This window comes from Epinephelus lanceolatus, chromosome 17 (genome assembly GCF_041903045.1).
Source record: "Epinephelus lanceolatus isolate andai-2023 chromosome 17, ASM4190304v1, whole genome shotgun sequence".
Taxonomy (NCBI): domain Eukaryota; kingdom Metazoa; phylum Chordata; class Actinopteri; order Perciformes; family Serranidae; genus Epinephelus; species Epinephelus lanceolatus.
This window is the reverse complement of record NC_135750.1, coordinates 12,151,892-12,174,055: the sequence shown is the minus strand read 5'-3', so window position 1 is coordinate 12,174,055 and position 22,164 is coordinate 12,151,892. Positions and strand designations below refer to the sequence as shown.

The following is a 22,164-nucleotide window of genomic DNA, read 5'->3' as shown; positions in this document are numbered from 1 at the left end:
AGTGTTTTCAGTGTGATGTGACCCCTTGTTTTATCTCTGCTCTGTGGCCAAAGTGAAATCGGTCACTTCATCTGATCAATATGGAGCCTGTGACCTGATGATAACGTCAATAATAATGTAACGATAATGTATGTGATCTGATATACAGCTTAGCAAAACTGATAAGAGACTGTATTATGAACGTCTGAGAAAATAACCTTGAGGTGTTGGAGAGCGCACCGAACTTTGTGTAAAAAAAATGTGTATTTAATATTTATGTGCTGCCTGGCAAATATAGGTACCCTATACAAAATAAAACCAAACTGTTTACCCATTAATATGACTTGTAACTCAATTGGGCACCATTTTAATTACCACAGAAGGTTTTCTTTTGAACATTTTGTAACTGGAGTTATTTCATTTCAGCTGTTGCAGCTGCTGCATCCACAGCGCGTTTCAATGAAAGAACTCGGTCAAGCCAACTCTCAAATGAGACACATTCGTTACAGTCTTTGCTGCTTTGTTAATTATATGTGAGCCGAATTAAAGAGACATTTATTTCGGTGCTTTTAAATTACTACATGGCGGTGTACATTTATATTTTTGGGCCAATGAGCGTGTAAATGTTAAATTGCTGGTGATTTCTATGGGGTCTGGTTTTAATCTCTGAACAAAAGTAAGCAGTTTCCACACCTCCGGAGCGGAGCACGGAATAAACTAGAAAGTTACTCACCGTTGGGGCGGCCGAGGCGGGAAGCTGGAGCTCCACGAGCCGGTACGCATCCACCGCCGAGCCGTTGCCGCTCCACGCGGATGCTGCTGACAGCGCCAGGGTCTCCGTGTTGCGCGCCGTGCAGTTCGCCTCGCGGTCGCTGCACGAGATGATGCTCTGCCGCGCGGACCGCAGCAGCTCGCTCTTCCCGCCGTTCATCCTCCTCCTCCGCCCACTCTTCCTCGCTCCTCCTCACGCGCTCTGTGTAGGAGGAGGAGGAGAGAGAGACGGTGACCGGATGTGCAGCAGGTGTGCAGACAGGTGTAATTAAAGGTGCGTTTGATTAACATGAGCAGAGTCAGTTAAATTAAGCTATGGTCATAAACTGACCCTCTGTGCGTTTGCAAAATGTCAGTGGTGGAAAATATTAAGTACGAATACTCAAATACTTTAGGCTACTGCTACTTCATACTTTTACTCTCCCAGTTTGTGGCTCCCAGTGCTCCCATTACCACTGGCACCACTGATGCCTTTACTCCCCACATCTTTTCTAGCTCCTCTTTCAGCCCTCAATATTTTTCAAGCTTCTCCTGTTCCTTCTTCCTGATGTTGCCCTCTGTTGCTCAGGATTGCTACATCCATCACCACTGCCTTCTTCTGTTGTTTGTGGATCAACACGATGTCCGGTTGGTTAGCCATCACCAGTTTGTCAGTCTGGATCTGGAAGTCCCACAGGATATCAGCTCGGTCATTCTCAACCACCTCAGGACGTGTCTTCCATACTGACCGTGGGACTTCCAGCCCATCCATGAACGCTCTTCCTGCCTGCATCTTATAACCTGCTTTTATGTGCTGAACTGTCTCAGGAGCATCTTGGGGTCCTGTCTGCTGTGGAAGACCCTTATTGCTTCTACTGATCTTGTACTGAGTGCCTGTTCTTGTGCTGCCATGACTAGTGCTTCCTTGCTGTCCTTCAGTCCAACCTTTTCCAGGCACTGGTAGATCTCTTGATGTCGGCCACTTCCTCAGTCTGTCAGTGGTACATGCCGTGCAGGGGCTTTTCCGTCCATGATGGTTCGTCCTCCTCTTCTGCTGCCTGAGGTATACACTCAGCAGCTCATCTTTTGAGGTCATCTTCCTTGGTTTCGGCTCACCAGTTCTCGGCCCCCCTCGTTCTGCTTTGTGTTCAGTCTCAGGGTGCTGGACTTCGGATGAAACCCTCCATGCATTATGAGAAGCTTCCACGTCTTGATATCAGTGGCTTCAATGTCCTGCTTTAGTCAGCTCATTATACCAGCAGGGTACCTGATGACTGGTAGGACGTACGTGTTGATGGCTCGGACCTTGTTCTTTCTGTTCAGCTGGCTTTTCAGGACCTGCCTTATTCTGTGTATGCATCTGGCTGTGGCTGAGAATAAATGAGTGTACTGAAGAATATGAATTTAAGCACCAATATTGCACAGTATTGCACAGTTAAGGCAGCGTTACAAGGAATAATTATACCCAAACATCAATCCTGTACCTGATCTGTTCCTGCGTTTTTGGTACCTGCTCCTGTTTTGACCTATTGCCGCTTCCTGACTTGCTCACCTGTCATACCCCCCTTCAATTGTTCGCGTGTAACTGTTCCTGATCATTGCCTTGCCCCTCATCATACCTGCCTTGCCTTGTCTGTGTCCTCCTCTCTTTGTTGCCAGTTTTCACTGGTAAGTAATAAAGTTGAGACGCAGAAGCAGCTTCAGTTTCAGGGTATTTTAGTGCCTCAAACTTCCAAACACATCAGTAAGCTCCATCTGTACATTGATGCTCTTACATCAAAATCCACATTCAAACCTGCAGGATAAAGGAGCAACTCTTATTATTTCATTGTGTTCGTTGTGAGTCGAGTACGTATATACATCCACCATCAGACTGCAGGATTCACTTTCACTTCACACTACATAAAAAGAATCTTTGCATTATGTCTGACTTCTTTCACTAAACCCAGAAAATGAAAAGATCTGCTAACAACAAGAGCCCGGTGTTTTTTTTCCCTCCAACTGGAGGGAGAAATGCTTTTATTTCATATAACTGTATGATGAGTGCTGAAAAGACAGGCGGTGTAAGGAAGCAGACAGTGTAGGTGGACTAAATAAAGCCAGAGGGGCTTCAGAGAGCGTCTCACCTCAAAATGAGGACAGACATTAGCACGTAAAGCTGTTGTGACTGATAACACAGTGTTAAAAGACATTAGAGTCACATTTAAATGTTTCAAGGTTTAATTCAGTTTTTATCTTTTTTAATATAAAAAGTTTGTGCAGAAAAATAACTTTTAAAATCACTTAGCGTGGGTGGTTTCTTTATCAACACGAATACTTAAATATTCAAACTGATTCATAATATTTTTCACAAACTGGCTCAGGGAATGTGATGATTAAGAAGTCCACACAAAAAGATTTAGTTTCAACCAGAACTCATTAAGGTGTTGAGGTGAGTTGATAGCACAAAACCAAAAAGCAGTGATGCTAGGTGGACGTCTGCTGCAGGAGGGGAGACACTGGGTGAAAACATGAGGCAGCTTTTACAGCCGGGAAGTTCCCAGGTGAGCTCAATCGAGGTAACGACCCTCTCATGTCAGCCGACTGCCTGATGAGGCCGGGACATCCTCCAAGACAGTGAGAGGGGCATCACACATTTCAGAACACTTCCTGATCAAACAGCTCATGTTTTAAGGACAAAATGTATGTTATGTACATTTATAAAAGGTAAACTGTCATTTTAGGAATCAAAATTTCAACATTCATGGACGTATTTGGTATTTTCATTCAGCTTATTATAAGCATTCAAGCTTTGTTTGGACCTTCGGGCCTGGTCTCACTTTGAAGTCATTGAAATCCAGTGCTTGGGCAGCGACTTGCGGCATCAGAAACCAACGAAAAAAGGCTTCCTTTAACGCCAAAGTGATGCGCAGCCAGTTGTCGTTATAGTTTAAAAGCGCCTGGCAGCGTCAGAGGGAAACGCAGCGGGACAAGGACCAAAGTTAAGGTGGCAAAAGTCTTAGTGGGGTGGGTGGGAGCTGTGGTGGATGGGTCCAACAAACACTAGCCATGTTTCCATCAGCCTGTTTAGATGCGCATCTAGAAGTATTGCATCAGAAAATTATGATGGAAACGCCAAAATTCGAATTAAAATCCCTTGATTCACACAAACTAAAATACGCTCGCTTTAGCCGGGTTTTGGTTGATTCGAAAAAATGTTTATTCGCAAAACGGGGGATGGAAACAGTTATGTTGGAATTAAGTCTGACGTAGCGCACCTCTCTCCATGGTGATATCCACACTCAGGGTCGGAAAGGCGGTAATGCATTTACAAGCTGGTTGCCAACCGCCAGAAAACGTAGAAGAAGAAGAATGCGAGACTTGTTTTGTTTCCGGTTCTGCGGAAAACTCGCACAAGTTCGTGGTTTTCACCAAAGTCCGTACATTTAATGGAAACACACAGGATTCGTATTTCTTTTAATGCGCGTTTCCCAGTGATTTGAATCACTTTTGGATGGAAACATAGCTACTGATTTTCACCCAAGAGATAGATTAGATTCTGAAGCCAAACCCTGTTGTATTGTCCAAAACCTAACCACGAGTTTCTGCTGTTAAAGGAAATAAACGTACCGACGTAGTGCGTTTATCTTGAAAGAGACTGTATGTAAACTGTAAATTTCCTGTGAAAACAGAAGTGTATTTTGAAAGAAGACAATGCATGTAACAAGCAGAACTTGACATGGTGTCCCAGAACGTCAACAACCAATGCACCCAGGGTACCTTGCACGTCGTATGTGGACGTGGAAAGTCCGTGACCAAACGTCGATATGTGACAAGGTCAGAGTGAGAATGTGTTGGCATCAGCAGACCTGAGAATATGAGAGGTAGTGTGCCAGTGGAGGAGCCAGATTGTGGAGGGTGTTATAGGTGATGATGAAGAGTTTGAAGTGGATGCGCTGTGGAGTGAGGAGCCAGTAGAGGTTATGAAGGATGGGGGTGGTGTTGTTATAGGTGCACAGAGTATGTGAGAAAAATGAGCAGCAGAATTCTGGATGTGTAGTTTCTTGAGTGTTTTGGATGATGAATCACAGAGGAGACTGTTGCAGTAGTCCAGTCTGTAAAATGATGAATGCGTGTCTGAGAGTCTCTGCAGCTGGAAAAGTGATGGATGGACAGAGGTTGGCGATGTTACTGAAATGGAGGAAGGCTGTTCTGGTGATGTGTTTGATATGCTGGTCAAAGGAGAGGGTCTGATCGAAGATGGCACCAAGGTCACGGACACGGGGAAAGGAGAGCACATTGGAGCCGTCGATGGAGAGGGAGATGGAATGATGATGGCTTCTGACTTGTCACAGTTACGTTTGAGGAAGTTGGTTTGAAGCCAGGATTTCATTTCAGTGATGCAGTTGGAGAGTGAGTGGCAGGGGTGATGGCTTTGGTGGAGATGTGGAGCTGAAAGGGGTGGAGGTGAAGCAGTAAAACTGAAGTCCATGACGGTGGATGGTTTGAGATGTTTGTCCAAGTGGTGTTGCCATACCCTAGCAGAAGTTGTGAACACTGTACTGAGTCTCTGTTTCACTACTTTCAAACTGGTGGAAAACTAGAATGTTATATGAGTGTTGAAGTGTCATTCATTTATGTATTTGTTTATGTCATAGTAATTTTCTTGCATATATATTTATATATTGCTCATGATAAATAATATAATATGACAAGACAGGAGTTTTAAAATTTTTTGAATTCTTTCTGGGTGAGAGTCCAGAGCCCCCTGCAGATGTGGTCCCCTCAGTGTTGTGTTTATGGCCTTGCTTTAACTTAATTAATAAAACCCTGTGATATCAGAAAAGCCACTAATGAGCTGTAGGCACAATAACTTCAGTCTGAAGCTAATGACGGGAGATATAATTCAGTTAAAAACGTTTACTAAAAAGGTTCAAATTACACTCAGTCACACGGTAGAAAGACGATGTACTCCCGTGTCTAATGCAGCTCTCTGCTCAACTAAACTGCACATGATGTAAATTACAAATTTAAAGGGAGCGTCATCATCAAAATTCAACATACATGCATATTAGTCCTTTTACATTTTTATACAATGTCAGGAAATGAATTTGACAGGATATTTGAATTAACTTTTTTGCTTTTTTTTGCAGTTTTTCTTTTGCAGGCATTGAAATATACAGTTTTATACTTTATTACACACTATCTTTTTTTTTTTTCTTTCAAAAAATAGATACTGTTCAAAGCAGCACATTCTCACTCCGACCTTGTCACATATTGATGTTTGGGTCATAGACTTTCCGCGTCCAGATACGGCATGCAAGGTACCCTGGGTGTGTTGTTTGTTGATGTTCTGGGACACAGTGTCAACTTCAGCCTGTTACATATAGTCTCTTTCAAAATTAAAGCACTACATCAGTACAACACCGCAAATTGACCTTTGTTTTTTTCCCGTAAACAACTAATACACATGGTTGGGTTTAGGCAACAAAACAACAGGGTTTGGCTTTAGAATCTTACAGGACGTGAACTGGGAACTGTTAAACTATAACGGCAACCGGCCGTGTATAATGCCGACTTTTTTGTTGGTTTCTGACGCTGCAAGTCACTACCACTACCCAAACACCGGATTTTGACAACTGCTACTTATCCCTAATAGCTAGGATTTAACATGCATACCAAAAAAGCTAAGGTCTGAGGAGGTCAAATAAAGTAAAAAAGTACTGGCACCAAAATATATTTAACATATTAAGTTTAAGATATCGTGAAGAATAAAAAGTGGAAAATATTTTCCTCAAAATTGTGCAGTGCTTGAGTAAAATGTACTTATTTTCCTTCACTGTGTAAAAAAAAAATCAGTTGTGTATATTTAAGTGTTCTTTTAGATGTGTACAACTAGAGTTTAGTTAAAAATTTTATTTAAATTATTTGAAAGTTTCTATAGTCACAATAATTGCAATTTAATTCTCAGTTAAACACCAAACAGCATCTCATTTCAATGTCTCCTATTTTCATGTTCTGAGTGAAATGGAGCTGCACACTGCCGACAGACTGTGTGTATTTGTAAAAAAGAAAATGTCTAAAACAGAAGACATATTTCTGGGAGTTGTGGAAGATGAGTTCTTGTCATCTCTGCTATTTCTGTCTGATAAAGGCATTACATACTGATTAAAAAAACTTCTAAAAAGTCTGAAAAGTTTAATTTAATTAAAATCCCAACCACATCTGAACCCTTCATTTGGCCAAAATACATCAGTATATCATCATGTGATAAAGTTATAGAAAGATTTTCTCCGTACCTGAAGGAGTCTTGAGAAGAGGAAAGTTAAAATCCAGGACCTGGACCAGAGCCGCAGTCAGGTCCAATGAAGCCGGGGTGAGAATCAACCTGCTGCTGAACTCTGGAGACTTGTATCTTCAAAAGGTCTGATCCACACTCTCCTGCTCACCATCCAGGTACTGTGACAGAAGCTCAAAATTCACGCTGGAGAACAAAGCAAACCAACGTTCCCCACTGAGTCCTGACGGATTCATGGATCGACAGAGTCTAAAGTGCTGCAGGGAGCAGGTGAGAGGGTGAAAGAAAAGATTCCTACAGGTAGAAATGTTTATAAGGCACAGAGAGACACACACACACACACACACACACACACACACAAAGTGGGGTATTTGGGTCTTTAGGTCAGCACTCTGATGGAAAGTCATTATAATGATTATCTGCTGACCTGCTGCTTCAACTTAATACAAATGATGAGACGAGGACAAACGCTCTCATTGATGAGCGCATGATTGCATTGTGTGTGTGTGTGTGCGCGTGTGTGTTGGTTAAACTGTGTACTCTTTGATAACCTTATCTGCTCACTTTAATGGACAATAGAGAACAAACTGAAGTCACTTCAAACAGATTTTGGACGTCCAAATCTCCAAATCTGACAAAGTGAAGAGACTTCACTGATCTCATGAAAGCTGCTGCTTTGCACAGCTCCAAAACAACGGTGGAATGTAATGACCGTCTTCCACCAAAATTAGTACACGTATGCTGGTTTATAAAGCCCAGTTCAGACCAAAGATTTGAGAGATAAGTTGAAACATGCAGCTACTTTCAATGTGCTGTTCTGCAACGTTCTTAAAACCTGCCAGTTCACACCAATGCAACTAGATGCAACCTTTCTCTGCAACGTTCTAAAACAGTTATGTCTTCTTCTGAATCTTTGGTCTGAACTGGGTTTAAAACGCAGGAAAACCTGTTAAAAATAGGTGATAGACTGCTTTTCCATTGTCTGTAGGCTCTGCAGTAAACTGGTATGCCTTGGTGTGTGTCATGTTTGACATGACAGACATGCTGGAAAACAGGTAGCAAACAGTAAAAGCAGCATGGAGACAGCGGTTACTTCTATTTTATATTTATTTCTTATACAGTCTGTCTTTCAAACTCAGTGCCGACTACATGTTTATGACACCCAAGCGTTTGGACAGTATTTTCTTGTCGCCTGTCATTGCATCACACCTGCAAAGTAGCTAGAATAAGCATGTGGTGTTGTATTTCCATCACTGCCGATCAGCTGGAGCTAGGGCAACCAAGTCTCACTCTGAAGTTGTCGAAATCTGGCACTGCGACAGTGCCTTCCAGTATCATACACTGGCGAAAAAAGCCATCCTTTCACGTTGCCATGATACACGGCCAGTCGCAGTTATAGTTCAACAGCGCCAGGCAGTGTAAGGGAGAAATGCGGCGGGACAAGAATGAAAGTTAAGGGAGCAAAAGTTTTAAAGGGGTGGGTGGGAGGGGTGCTGGATGAGTCCAACAAACACCAACTTTCACCCGGGAGAGCGATGTTTGCATCATTATATAAAGCCAAACGCTGTTCTTTTTACCTAAACCCAATAACATGCTTTAGCTGTTAAAGGAAGAAAAAGGTCAATTCGCGGTGTTGTACTGATGTGGTGCTTTTATTTTGAAAGAGACTGTACGTAAACATTAAATTTCCTGTAAAAACAAAAGTGTATCTTGAAAGAAGACAATGCATGTAACAGGCAGAACTTGACACGGCCTCCCAGAACGTCAACAACCAACACACCCAGGGTACCTTGCACGTCATATCTGGACGTGGAAGGTCCATGACCAAACGCTGACATGTAGTCGGAGTGAGAATGTGTTGCTGTCTTTGCATTGTGCCCGCACAGGAGCTAATATTAGCGTATGGGTGAGGTATTTCCATCACTGCTGATCAGCTGGAGCCAGTAAATATCTGAGACTACTGCAGAGTCATTTGTCCTGGAAGTGAATGCTGATTGTAACCTTTCCCATTAAATACAATATTTTTGTATAAATGTGTATTTTTAAACATTTCCAGGTTTGTTTGTGTCACCAAAGTGGGTATTTTTTAACAGCCATGTCTATAGTGACCAAGCGGGTTGGTTTGTAGTGGGTATTTTAAGCTAAAACATGATGCTTCAATAACTCTAAATAATATTTTGTACCTAAACCTAACCACACGTTATCCAAAGAAACTGCAACATAAAGTTTCGACTTATCTGCTACATGTGAAATGTACAAATTTAACATATCAGGGTTTTGCAGAATTTACTTTTGAGAAAGAAGAACTTTATTTTTAGAAAAAGCAACAACAAAGGGTTTACCAGCCGCTTCCCTGCTTACAACATCGACCCACTGAAGAATAATCACAATCAAATGTGCCTCCGTGTGTGTGTGTGCATGTGTGTGCATGTGTGTGTGTGTGTGTGTGTGTGTGTGTGTGTGTGTGTGTGTGGGGTTGACGTTGATAACCGCAGACACAGGGCAATGAAACCCTGCTTCCATTTAATCACCAGTTAAACTGATGGAAGCTGAGAATAATGTAGGACACTGAGTGACTGACAGGTAGGAGGGCAACACAGACACACACACACACACACTTGAAGGTCATGTCTCTCAGTTTGAATAGAAAGCTGTTGTACTGATGTGAAAGTAATTGCAGTTGAAGCCATATCAATACATTTAAATGACGACAACAGTCGACAGAGTGGAGACACAATAGAGACGGTTCAGTGTTCCACTCTGAGCTCAATACTCCATTAACCCTGAAACACAGTCCTGTGTGGGGCTCGATCCCTGCAGGTAACAAGGATGTAGAAAATCTCTACTCTGTGGTCCGTCTGCATTTTTACAAATAATAGAATAAACTCAGAGAGCCTCTGTTTTTATTAGTTAAATAATATAAGCCGAATTACACAAATCTGACGTCAGAGAGATCTTGGTACAGCTCGTACGTATAGACTCAGAAACACCACATACTTTAAGTTACAGCACGTGTAATCACACCACCTTAGGATGCATTCACACTGTCGCTATTTGGTCCACTTTAAACAAACCCTGGTCCGCTTCCACGGATAGTTCGGTTCATTTGAAGTGGTGTGATCGCTCATTCGAACTCCAGTGCGAGCCAACCCTGGCCCACTTGAAAACTGGGGGTCTCGGTTCACTTGCAAGTGAATCCTGGTGCAGTTTGCTTATAGTGGGAAATACAAACGGGCTATCCAGCGAACCAAAGAGAAGAAGTGAACCAAAGAGAGGAAGTAAAGCGCAGTGCATTTTGGGTAGAGAAAAAGCAAAGCCAACAGCGTGAGCCGGGGGAATCAGAGGTAAAAACAGAAAGACTTGGAAAATGTCTCGTGGGCAGACGTGGCGTAGTGAGGAGGTGCAGGCGCTTATTGATATATATGGTCAGAGGACTATATATCACAGCTGCTTGTGGCTACCCACGATGGATTTCCGTTTTCGGTCCTGGCCAATCGATGAGCCGGATTTTCTTCTTCCTCGTGCTTTCTTTCTTCCTGGTCAGTGGTCGTTTGAACCTTTTCAATCGAACCACTGAGTCGACTCCAGGTGGACAAACTCAATACTTACAGCCCAGTAACATTGCTGTGGTTCAATAATTATCGAGGATCACTGGGTCAATAATAACTTAAACCCTGTGTGTGTTATCACAGAGGGTGTTTATGTCTTTACATGAACTGAAGCATCTTAACAGGTTATTTCATGTCATCATCATTCCTGTGTTCTCAGAGCCTCAACTGTGCTGAATCCAAAAATACAAAGTTTGTCCTTTTAGGTCAAACGTTTAGGTCAAAATGTTTGATTATATTTAGTGAAGTAATAAAAGTAAGTTATAATCCAGTCTGCAGATAATCTTTGTTCAACCTCCTTTATCAGCTCTTGACCTAAATATAAAATCAGGACAGACTTCTACTGTCTGTTTTCTGGAGCGTGTTAATCAGAGGTGGAAAGTCACTAAGTACATTTACTCAAGTACTGTACTTGTACTTTACCTTTCCTCTACTCCTCTACATCTCAGATGCAAATACTTTTTACTTTATTTTAAAACTGTAGTTTATTTTACAGATGTATTATTATAGATTCAACTATCCAGCAGTGTATAAAGTATTTAAAATGTGCGAGTATGAGTATGAGTACTTTTACTTTTGATGATTTAAATATATTTTGATGCTGATACTTTCATACTTCTACTTGAAGGAGCAATCAGTGAGTCTAATCCAGTATTATTATATTATATATATATATATTCAGTGAGTATCTCTTATCTCTACAAGGAGCCAGAGGTATCTGCAAGGGCCAATGCCCTCCCTGGGGTCTGTGTGCAGCCCGTCTGAGCCCTCGTACCCCCACAAGACCTCGGAGGGTGACTACTGGTGCCAACACCACTGTCTCTTTTTCTCTTTATTTATTTTTTTTTTTTTATTTAATGCAATGTAATTTAATTTAATTTAATTTAATTTAATTGATGTAATTTAATTCAATTTACTTTACTTTAATTTAATTGTATTTAATTTAATTTAATTGTATTTAATTTAATTTGATGTAATTTAATTTAATTTAATTGTATTTTTTTTTATTCATTACAATGTATATGTAGTTTTATATATTACTCTTATCATTATTTATATTTTCAATTTTCCTCTCAGTGTTATTTGCTCAGCCCTTTTTCTTACCTGTCTGTATCAGCTACAGACATACATGCACTCAAACATATGCACACGAGTGCCCTTAATAACCGCCCCATAGTAAAAGCAAAGAGTAGAAACAACTAGTTTGCATACTGATAACTTATTATATTATTATATTTCCAGTCTCCATCTATCCCCATGTATGCACTGCCTGTCACTAACTTGTTTTATTTTATTTTTTTGTGCTGCAGATGTCCGCTCTGTGTGTAGAAATAAGTTTGGTGCTCATACACAGCCCTGACTCTGTAAATAAGAAAGCAAACACAGCGGCTCAGACCAACAGTTTGTCCTCCTGCTCACAAGGAACGTAAATAACATCGGAGCCTCTAACAGAGCGCTGATAAGAGGGATGTGTGAAATCTCAGGATTTCTGCTTGATTGACGGCTGACGCAGGGAGCAGCAGGGTGGAGGGTTGACCGTGTGTGTGTGTGTGTGTGTGTGTGTGTGTGTGTGTGGTTAGAGGGCAGAAAATTAAATTTAGGATGCAGACTTTGAGGGGCTCTGTGTGAAATTCAGGGTATATGAGTTGGATTCCCGGTGTTGTGCCAACATAGTATGTTTATTTTGAAAGAGTATGCGAACTGTACATTTCCTGTGAAAACGGAAGTGTATTTTAAAAAGACACACAGCATGTACCAGGCTAAAGTTGACACAGCGTCCCAGAAAGTCAACAGCAGACACACCAGGGTACCTTGCACATCATATGTCAACGCTGAAAGTCCAGGATTAAGCGTCAATATATGACCTTTTGGTGCCATCCCACTGCATGCTGGTGCCCTTTTTTATTTCTCCGCCCCTGGTCCTCAGACAGTCTGAGTCCGCCCCTGATCTTTATTGTAATCTGATGTGTTGGCATCAGTGGGACTGAGATCTCAGCAGTGTTTGATGCTTTGATGCAGCTACGACCCAAATCTCACAGTGTTTTGTAACGTTCATTTCGCTAAAAGAGCGAGGGGTTCAGCTGCGACGCTGACCTTGTGTTCTGTATCAAACTGGGTCATTGAGGTGCATTAATGCTTCATCCATTCTCTATAATACATTGTTCAGGTAAAAGTGGGACGCTGACAACATGTCCTTCAGTGAGTCTTTACCGTGTGTCAACATTATTAACTCACATAAAGACTGAGAAATGGTCTCTGGGGTTCAGTGTGATAGATAAAAACAGGCTGTACAGGCTTATCTGTCTCATTTTATTTTTATTTTGTTAATTGGTTATTATCTATTAATATTATTTAGCCTACACTATGACCACAAAAAATCTATTAAACCAACTTGGAAAAATCTCTTTCCAGTTTCGCCCACTGATGTCATCACTGTTCGCACTTCAGTTCAAGGAAACCCTGCAGGTGTTTGGTTCCAGGTGAGAACCAACTGAGACATTTTTTTTCTGCCTATTATTGGTAGACGTTCCTAAAATTTCTCCCTGCTTCTGGACTTTATTTAAAAATATAGGGTGAATAGCAAACTCTCACCTGCAGAGGGCAGCATTATGCTACATTAGTATACAGCCTGCCAGAACCTCACTTAGCAGTAAAAAGCAGCATGCCACACTACACAAATTGTTTAGAAATGTCCTGTGGAGCGTGACAAAAAGCTCAAGGTGTTGATCTGGCTTCTAAATTTCCCAGGTCCCAATCTGCTCAAGGATTTTTTCAACCACCTCCAGAGCATTTAAAATATCACCAACATCTGCGTTACAAGCTGAAATGTGGAAAATGCCTCTATGAATTAGGAGGGCCCAGTTTATGTTGACAGATTAGGTTAATCACACTATAGATCACAACCTACAAAAGCCATTCTACAAGATTGTTGGGAGCAGAATGAGTCCAACTTTCACAGTTTTGGTTGTGTAGGGAATGCCATGGCTCAAAATGTAGGTCTGTGTTGCATAAAACTAAGCTCCACTGTTTCCATTATCAGATATACCTCAGTGGAGATTCATTATGCCATAAGTAGATACAAGTCTGCAACAGAAATGAACAGAAAAGCCTTAAAAAAGTACCACAGTGGACAACAGTGCAGAGATATATTGATCATCACAAACACAAGATATGCATATCTGCAGATGGTTCAAAAGAACCAGAGACTGGGCATGTGTGTGCTGCATTCTTCGTGCCAGTTAAAAAGAGAATGTAAAACCACCTCTCAGTGTAAACAGCTGAATTAATTGGAATATTATCAACAGTACAATGAGCGGAAGGAAACAACCCAGTGCTATAATTGCCTCCGATAGCTTGTCAGCACTTTTGAGCATTAAATCTGTAAACTCATCCTGCAGACAGGATATTATGTGTGAAGTGTATCACGTTCTGCTCAGACTACATTGCAGGGGATTGATTATCTCCTTCCTTTGGGTTCCTGCTCATGTAGGGGTGGAAGGAAATGAGAAAGTAGACATGTTGGTTAAACAACAGTTAATTGATCTGCAAGGACCACAAAGTAAATCAGAGGTCAAAACTATCATAAAGGACTTTATGTACAAACCCTGTCAGGAATGTTGGGACTTAAGTGACATGGAAAGACAACTTTACAGTCTTCAGAAATATTGTAACACAGTCAGTGTGGGTCAAATTCCATAACAGCCGTTTATTAAACTCAGGGTCCCTGACAGCAATATCATAAAAGCACTTAAAAGTTATGGTGTCTTGCTGCAGAGGGTGTGGCACATAGGCAAATACACTGGAAGTATACGATCTAGAGAACCAAACATACACACAAAATGAAGTCATTTTACAACAGAAAAACCTAAAACTACTGCAAGTGCTGCAGCAAACCTTAATTTATATCAGGGAGTTAATGACAGGACTAACTGAAGAAAAGCACAGTATTTTATTAGGGAATCTGCTTGGAAAGACACCAAGGAATGTATGTAGGCTAATTATTTAGGAGTAACAGGAATAATTTCCACAGCTAATCTGCTGCTCCACATTCCAGTCCAGTAGGTAGCGGTAATGCAAGTGAAAGCTAGTTTGCCAATCGCCATTAAACTAATAGAAGAAGAAGAGGTCTTCCTCTTTGTGCAGCTGTTTCTGTACATTCTGTTCATCCACTTCTGGTTTGTGCTCATTGATTTGTTTAAAAACACATTTCATAAAGATGTCAGAAGACCTGCGCGCTGAGCTGGAGAAGTACCTGCAGTCTCTAAACATCGAGACGACCTGCGTGGAGCATCCGCCGGTAAAACTGAAAATACCTGTTTATAAATGAGCTGACAGAGTCCAAACTTTTAAATCAGAAACATCACCAGCTATGCTGTGATTATTAAATCAAAATATCATTCATTATATAAGTTAATGTTGCTGGGAGAGGAATACAATGCTGGGATATGCCACACTACTTTCTATCGAGAACGAAACACTGTTGAATCCCATTAGAAAACCACACATTTTAAGTTTCTTTGCTTATTACAAATTGTCAACAAACACCTTTAAACGCTTTGAGACACTGTATGAAACTTTGGGACTCACACTTCTATTCGGCGTTATCCAATCTGTGAATTACTTTTATTATAGTGTAGTTTTAGCTGTGTGATTTGTGTGTTTTCACTACAGTATTATTGATAATGGACACGTGGACGTGTTAAATAGTTGTCATTTTATGTATTTGACTGTTGAATTGTCTGTTTGTTTACATGCCGAATTTGCCGTGAGATCAATCGAAGCAGATTTGCCTAAGCATTTGTTCCTCCAGTCATGTATTTGTGCAGAATGCAAAAGACAAATTAAAAAGCGATAAGGTTTTGAATGGAGTCTGGTATGACAGTGTTTCCAAACTTAAAATGTCACCTATAAACAAAACTGCGACGAGTTGATTCTGAAATGCAAACGACATTTATTACTTAGAACTTCAACACCTTTTTAAGGTGTTTTAAAAATGCATTTTTGTCATTTTAATTCAACTTTCATTGTATTGATTGTCAGCAGCTACATACTGCTTTAGCGGTGAATCAAATAGAAACCTCCACTGTAATAAAAGAGGAGGCTTTTGGTGCAGTTTTGAATTTCAGAGTCTGAGAAGTATAAAATTATTGTCAGATCCAAGTGTACAGATGGTTTTACAAAACCTGTCTGACACGTTTCTGTTGCAAGACCCTGCTGTGACCTGCAGGGGACGCGAACAGATCATTTTTGTTGGCTGTGCACCTTCATGTGATCATCCAGCCTCATACTGAAGGTTTCTACACAGGTGTCAGTTTATCTGTGCTGCATCAAAAGACTGTGTGATTTCAGTTTCCACCTCTGATCCTCTTTGCTAATGTAGTTATTATGTGATGTCATGGTGTGAGGCTTTTAATAAAAATCTTTATTTAAAAATAAACATCCTCAAAATGTATGATAATTATTAAATATTTAATTTGGTCGTAAAATGTACAAAAATTGTTTATAACATCTGTACTATCGTTGTTATTTTAAGCTGTAGGTGTAACATCACACTTAAAGAACAGTTGTTTCCCGCCTTCCTGTCTGCAGGTGTTCACGGTGGAGGAGATGATGCCTCACCTGCAGCAGGTGAATGGAGCCATCTCCAAGAACCTCTTCCTGAAGGACAAGAAGAAGAAAGGCCTGTGGCTGGTGTCGGCTCGCCACGACCGCCAGGTCAGCTCGCATCTTTACATCCACTGTCACATGAAGATTTCACCCACCTGACCTCTGAACTGTCATGTTTCTCTGCTGCATCCCATAATCCTCTCTGTTCCTCTGCAGGTGAACCTCAACGACCTCGCCAAGAAGCTCGGCGTCGGCAGCGGCAACCTGCGATTCGCAGACGAGGCGGCCATGTTGGAGAAACTCAAGGTAAGAACTGGTTAAATCACCTTGTTCATAGAAACATTTAAAGAATTCAGCTCACAGTCTCGTCAGGGTCAAATAAGACAAGTAAAAATATATTTTAATTGAACAGCAGTGTCAATATTTCTGTATATAGGGCTGCTACAAAGTCCCTTCTTTATGCTGCCTTTGCATTTTCACAACAGCGTCAGTCTCTAGTGTTACATATGACGTACATGTCAGCAGTGCTTGACAGGTTTCCCACACATTTATTTATTAGTGGTGGCCCGCCACTATTAAAACATCTACTGCCACATTATGGTTTTCTATTTTTGGAGCTGGGCTGTTCATTAGGAGACGTAGCAGCAGGATGTTAGGCATGGTGACAGTGAAACTCAACCCTGCATTGCACTGGGTCTAAAAGTTTGCCTCCCATACTGCTGCTGAGGGTGAAAAAAAAGGAAGAGTTCTGCCTGAGCTGCATTCATGGACCCCCTGAAATCAGAGAGCAGACACAGAGATACACAAGGACAGATAGACAGTCAGCCCCTACTCCCAGTCATCAGCTACCACCACACATATATTCTAATTATGTGGGAAACACTTCTTTATAAACAGTAAGAATGCAATAAGAAGGCAACAACAATCATTTACCGTCCCTGCTCCTGGACATTGCTGTCTCCCCAATCTGCGGATATTTTTGGTCGCCGTTCTTCTTCTTTGAGTTAGCTGCTAACTGCTACTATCTGCTCTTTAAATTTCCCAGAGGTGGGTCACACACATAACGCATAACCAAAACGTCATACCCATCCCGACTGTCCTGCTGACTGTCCCTTTTACACAGGCGTCATTTTGGCACTGTTCCTACCTCCACTGCTGGATTACGGCCATGACAACTCTGTCCCCGAACACCCCAATCATACCTTTTTATAAAGAACGGTGAGGCGTGCATGTCAAACTGTTAAAGTCTTCAGCCTCTGCAAATTCTCTCAGTCTTCTCTTTTGCTTTTACCCGGACACACAAAAATCACAAAGACCAAAGAGGTGTGCTGTGGGGGCAGAGAGAAATCACCATCATCATCATCACCTCTTTTCCAACCGCTCAGTATCCAGGGTCAGCTGGTAGAGCAGGTTCAGTCTTCTATAGTTTAATAGTTTAATTTTCACATATTTTAAACTTCAGACAGCTGCTGCCACCATTAGAACTGTTGTCCCTATATTTCATTTACCACTACAAACTGGTCTGGTTTCCCAGTTCTGGTTTGCAGTTTGTTTCTGATTTCAACTTCCTTAACTTCCTCTGTCCATCTCCTCTCAGGTGGGTCAAGGCTGTGCGACGGCTCTCGCTCTGCTCTTCGACAAGGACCAGAGTGTTAAATTTGTCCTGGACCGGGACCTGGTGGAGGGAGGCCACGAGCTGGTCTACTTCCACCCCATGACCAATGCTGCCACCATGGGGCTGCGACCGGACGACTTCCTGCGCTTTCTCCGGGAGACGGGACACGAAGCGGTCCTGGAGAGCTTTGAGTAGGACGGGACGGGAATTTTGAACTGAACCGGGGTTAAGAACTGGACCCCAGCAGCCTGCAGGGATTAAACTGGACGTGAGGAAAACGTGCAGAGCTGAATATGAACTTATTCTGCTACAAAGAATTTGAAAACAAAGATCAGTGAAAGTCTTCATTGGGAACATCAGGAGAAGCTTTTTTTAGTTACACATAAATCCAGATGCTGAGCAGTTATGATTTACAAACAGAAAGAAATACGGTTTTACAGCTCTGCCAAAACTCATTTTTATTTAAAGGTCAAAAAGGTGAAGATCTATTTAGAGACTTTTTAAGACTCAAATTTATTTTGGGTTGTTAAACACAAGACCACTCTCTAATTGTCTTCCATTTGTCATGTTATGTCTCTTCGTTTTACTTTGTTAAGTCTCTTGATTAAAGGAGCAGACGGTTTTACATGTTTTAGCTCAGTAAATATAAACGACACACTGCTGATTGTTTTCATATCATCCAGCATTTTTTAGATTGATTTCCTTCCATGCAGCCTTTTACAAAACAAAAACCTTCCAGAGACTAGAAACAGGCCAAAATAAATGTTTATTCATCTGCTAATGTATTCGAGAGCAGGAACTCTTACTGATAATGTGTCATCACCTATGTTGATATTTCATTTTGTGGCTGCAATGTGCACTCCAGCCTCTGGGGGTGCTAGCAGGAAACTACAACCAAGAAAAAAACACCCTTGTTTCAACCTCCAGGGCTGAATAGGTAGAGTAGATTAACTGTGTTCCAGACACGAACGATGTTCTGTACAGATTACCTTTTCTTGGCAGTAGCAGAATAAATCCTTCCAGGTCATGAATGAAATGTGTGTGTTTCATCTTCACTTCCTCCTCCATCATTCCTGACCAGGCAAGAGACATCCACTCCATTTGTTCCTGCGACATTTCAGTAAGCTTGCTAGGTGCCAGCAGCCTGTCTCCGACATGCCAAATAGCATCGAAGAAACACTGATTTTTAACGTCAAATTGTTTTATTCAGTGTTTTTACTGCTTTAGTCTATTCGTTTTTGAGAAGAGGAAACATCATTCGGCTCCCAGTGAAAACCTCTTGAATAATCAACACTGAAGTGATCCTAACCGGGAGAAATTTGAGCTGGTTGCAATCTGCAATCCTCACCACTAGATGTGACTGAATCCACCTAAATCTTCCACACTGGACCTTTATGTAAGGTTTTGAATGCAGGACTTCTCAGAATCAGAATCACAATCAGAAATACTTTATTGATCCCCGAGGGGAAATTATTTATGTTACAGGTGCTCCTTGCAAGAGAGGAAAGATACGTGAAAATATAAGAAATTTAAACAGTAGTATTTACAAATATATAGTTAAATAAACAGGAATTATTAACAAACATAAACGTAAATAAATATATATATATATACATATATATTGTAAGTTGAACAAGATTATTTACACAAACAGAATATATACAGTCAGGGTGAAATGGGGTTATTGCACAAGTTACATTGGATTATTGCAGTGTGTGTGAAAAAGTCTCTGGGCCACTCAGAGGGAGGAGTTGTACAGTTTGATGGCCACAGGCAGGAATGATTTCCTGTGGCGCTCAGTGGTACATCTTGGTGGTATGAGTCTCCCACTGAAAGCACTCTTGTGCCTGACCAGCACATGGTGGAGTGGGTGTGAGACATTGTCCAAGATAGTTCATAGCTTAGACAGCATCCTCCTCTCTGACACCACCATCAGAGAGTCACACTCCGTTCCCACAACGTCACTGACCTTGCAGATCAGTTTGTTGAGTCTGCTGGCGTCCGCCACCCTCAGCTTGCTGCCCCAGCACACAACAGCATAGAGGATAGCACTGGCCACCACAGACTCATAGAAAATCCTGAGCATAGTCCGGCAGATGTTGAAGGACCTCAGTCGTCTCAGAAAATAGAGACGGCTCTGGCCCTTCCTGTAGAGAGCGTTAGTGTTCTTAGCCCAGTCCAGTTTATTGTCAATGTGTACCCCCAGGTACTTATAGTCCTCTTCTACTTGTATTTTCACAATGTGGTAAAAATACTTTGCTTCAGTAAAGGATCTGAAAACTTCTTTCACTTTTCAGCATGAAGTTGCATAAAATGTAATGACATAAAAGTACAAGCACCTATAATTTTTTTATTTAAGTACAGTCATTGAGTAAATGTACTGTATGTAGACCTCACTTTCTGTCTCTCTAGCCCTTTTTACACCGCCTGTTCAAGGCAGGAATATTGTGCCGTTATGCCACCTCACTATTCTGTATAAGGTACAATCACTAATAGGTTGACAGAGTTGTTTTGCCTTTGAGCCAGGAAAGTAAATAGTAACAGCACTGAAACAATGTCCGTATAAATGGGTGCCCATGATAGATGTGATCATTGGCGCCCTAGTTGTGATGTTTTGATGATATGTTATGTGAATGACGGCCCACTGCGGGAGATTTAAAAAGTAGCTGATAGCAGTTCAGTTAGAAGCTAACTCAAAGAAGAAGAACAGCAGCCTAAAATATCTGCAAATTGAGAAAACACTTAGATTCAGGAGCTCCTTACCCTCTGAGCAGAGGATGAGATCTGGTGTTTAGAAATGGCCTGTGGAGCGTGACAAAAAGTTCAAGGTGTCGACCTGGCTTCTAAATTTCCCAGGTCCCAACGGTGTTTGAGAATCAAAGTTATTCACTTCACCTGTCAGTGGTTTGAATGTTTTGGCTGATCAGTGTATGTCACATTAGAAGCCTACACTACCGTGATGCCACAAAGCAGTTTAAAATTACACACTGGAGCAGAGTGATGTTGCCGTCGTTTGCCTCTGTGTAAAAATGCAAAGGCGGTATGAGGACAGGACTTTTTAGTGGCCCTATAGCACCATCTATGTGTAAAAAGGGCCTCTGTCTCTCTCTCTGGACCCAAGAGTTTCCTGTGCTTTTATTCTGAAAGTCCCAGCGGAAGTGCTGTGTGTGTCGACAGTGGCTTGGTGGCTCCATCAGTCGGTCCTCAGAGTCTGAAGGTAAGCAGCTGTTCACTGAAGGTGACGCAGCTTTAATGAGACCAAACAAACAGAGCTGCTGTTTATCTGATGCTTCTCTCTTTAAACTGCACCTGCTGCGCATTTACTGTCCGCGTGCGTGCATGTGTGTATGTGCGTGTGCGTGTTGCCACCCGCGTGCACGGTGACGCTGCACGTGCGTGTCACATCCATCTATCTTCCTGCTGCTGTGAAACTGCTGCTGGTGTGTAAAGCTGCAGGCAGCCTGAGCTCTGCGGATCTCTCACTGTGTGCGTGCATGTGTGTGCGTCTGTGCATGTGTGTATGTGTGTGTGTGTGTGTGTGTCCTGTCAGGATGCTGCTCTTTGTTGTTTTTTGTTTTGTTTCTGACAAATGACTTGAGCTAAAAGTGCTAAAGCTAGCCTAGCTTTCAGCACTTTAAAGGACCATTCCACTGTTTCTGAAAGTTTTGGCCTCCACTGTGAAACACCTTAAGCTGCGCACTTATTTGTTAAAAGTTAAGATTTTGTTGACACATTTTATAAAAGTAGTGGAAATAAACTAAAGGGTTAAACAAAAGTTATAAAGCTAAAACTAGACTCTTTTTGGGGCTATTCTTCTCTTTAATTTGTTTCTTATAAGTCTCACAGAATCACTGCAGGACAATTTAAATAAATTAAAGTTATTGAATGTTGAAAATATCTGCAGCCTCAGAACAAAAGTAACTCATAAAAACAAACTCTGTGTGTGTGTATGTGTGTGTGTGTGTGTGTGTGTGTGAGAGAGAGAGAGAGAGGATGTCTTGCTCTCTCTCTGCATTCTTAATGAGAGTGTGTATTGTTGCATTGTTGTGTAAAATTAGCAAATGAATAAGCGTTACATAATGACATTCAGTTCCCAGACATTCTTTCACACGCTGCGTGTGTGTGTGTGCCCCCTGTTGTTGTTGTTGATGTACAAAGACATTTTGTTAGAAAAACCCTGTGTGGGAAAATGTATGAATCAGTATGAGCTGCTGCTGTGCCACCGGGCAAGGCACTGAAGTCAACTTTAAGCATTGTACTTTATACTTGACAATATTGAGTTAAAGTAAAAGAAAATACGACAGAGCACCACAGCAGCCAGCAGTGCT

At 41.6% G+C, this 22,164-nt stretch overlaps 2 protein-coding genes across 2 annotated transcripts in view; one reads left to right on the top strand and one right to left on the bottom strand.

Moving 5' to 3' along the window:
- Positions 1–910, bottom strand: part of LOC117248076 (melanopsin-A) — a 65,424-nt gene extending 64,514 nt beyond the window's left edge. The window contains exon 1 of the mRNA XM_033612813.2: positions 713–910. Within this exon, the coding sequence (XP_033468704.1) occupies positions 713–910 (198 nt within the window). The remainder of the gene's footprint in view (positions 1–712) is intronic.
- A 13,824-nt stretch (positions 911–14,734) lies between these two features.
- prorsd1 (prolyl-tRNA synthetase domain containing 1) lies at positions 14,735–18,867 on the top strand. Its single transcript, XM_033612778.2, has 4 exons — positions 14,735–14,911; positions 16,204–16,329; positions 16,438–16,527; positions 17,819–18,867. The coding sequence occupies exons 1-4, from the start codon at positions 14,831–14,833 to the stop codon at positions 18,029–18,031; spliced, it is 510 nt and encodes a 169-aa protein (XP_033468669.1). The 5' UTR covers positions 14,735–14,830; the 3' UTR covers positions 18,032–18,867.
- Positions 18,868–22,164: the final 3,297 nt, after the last annotated feature.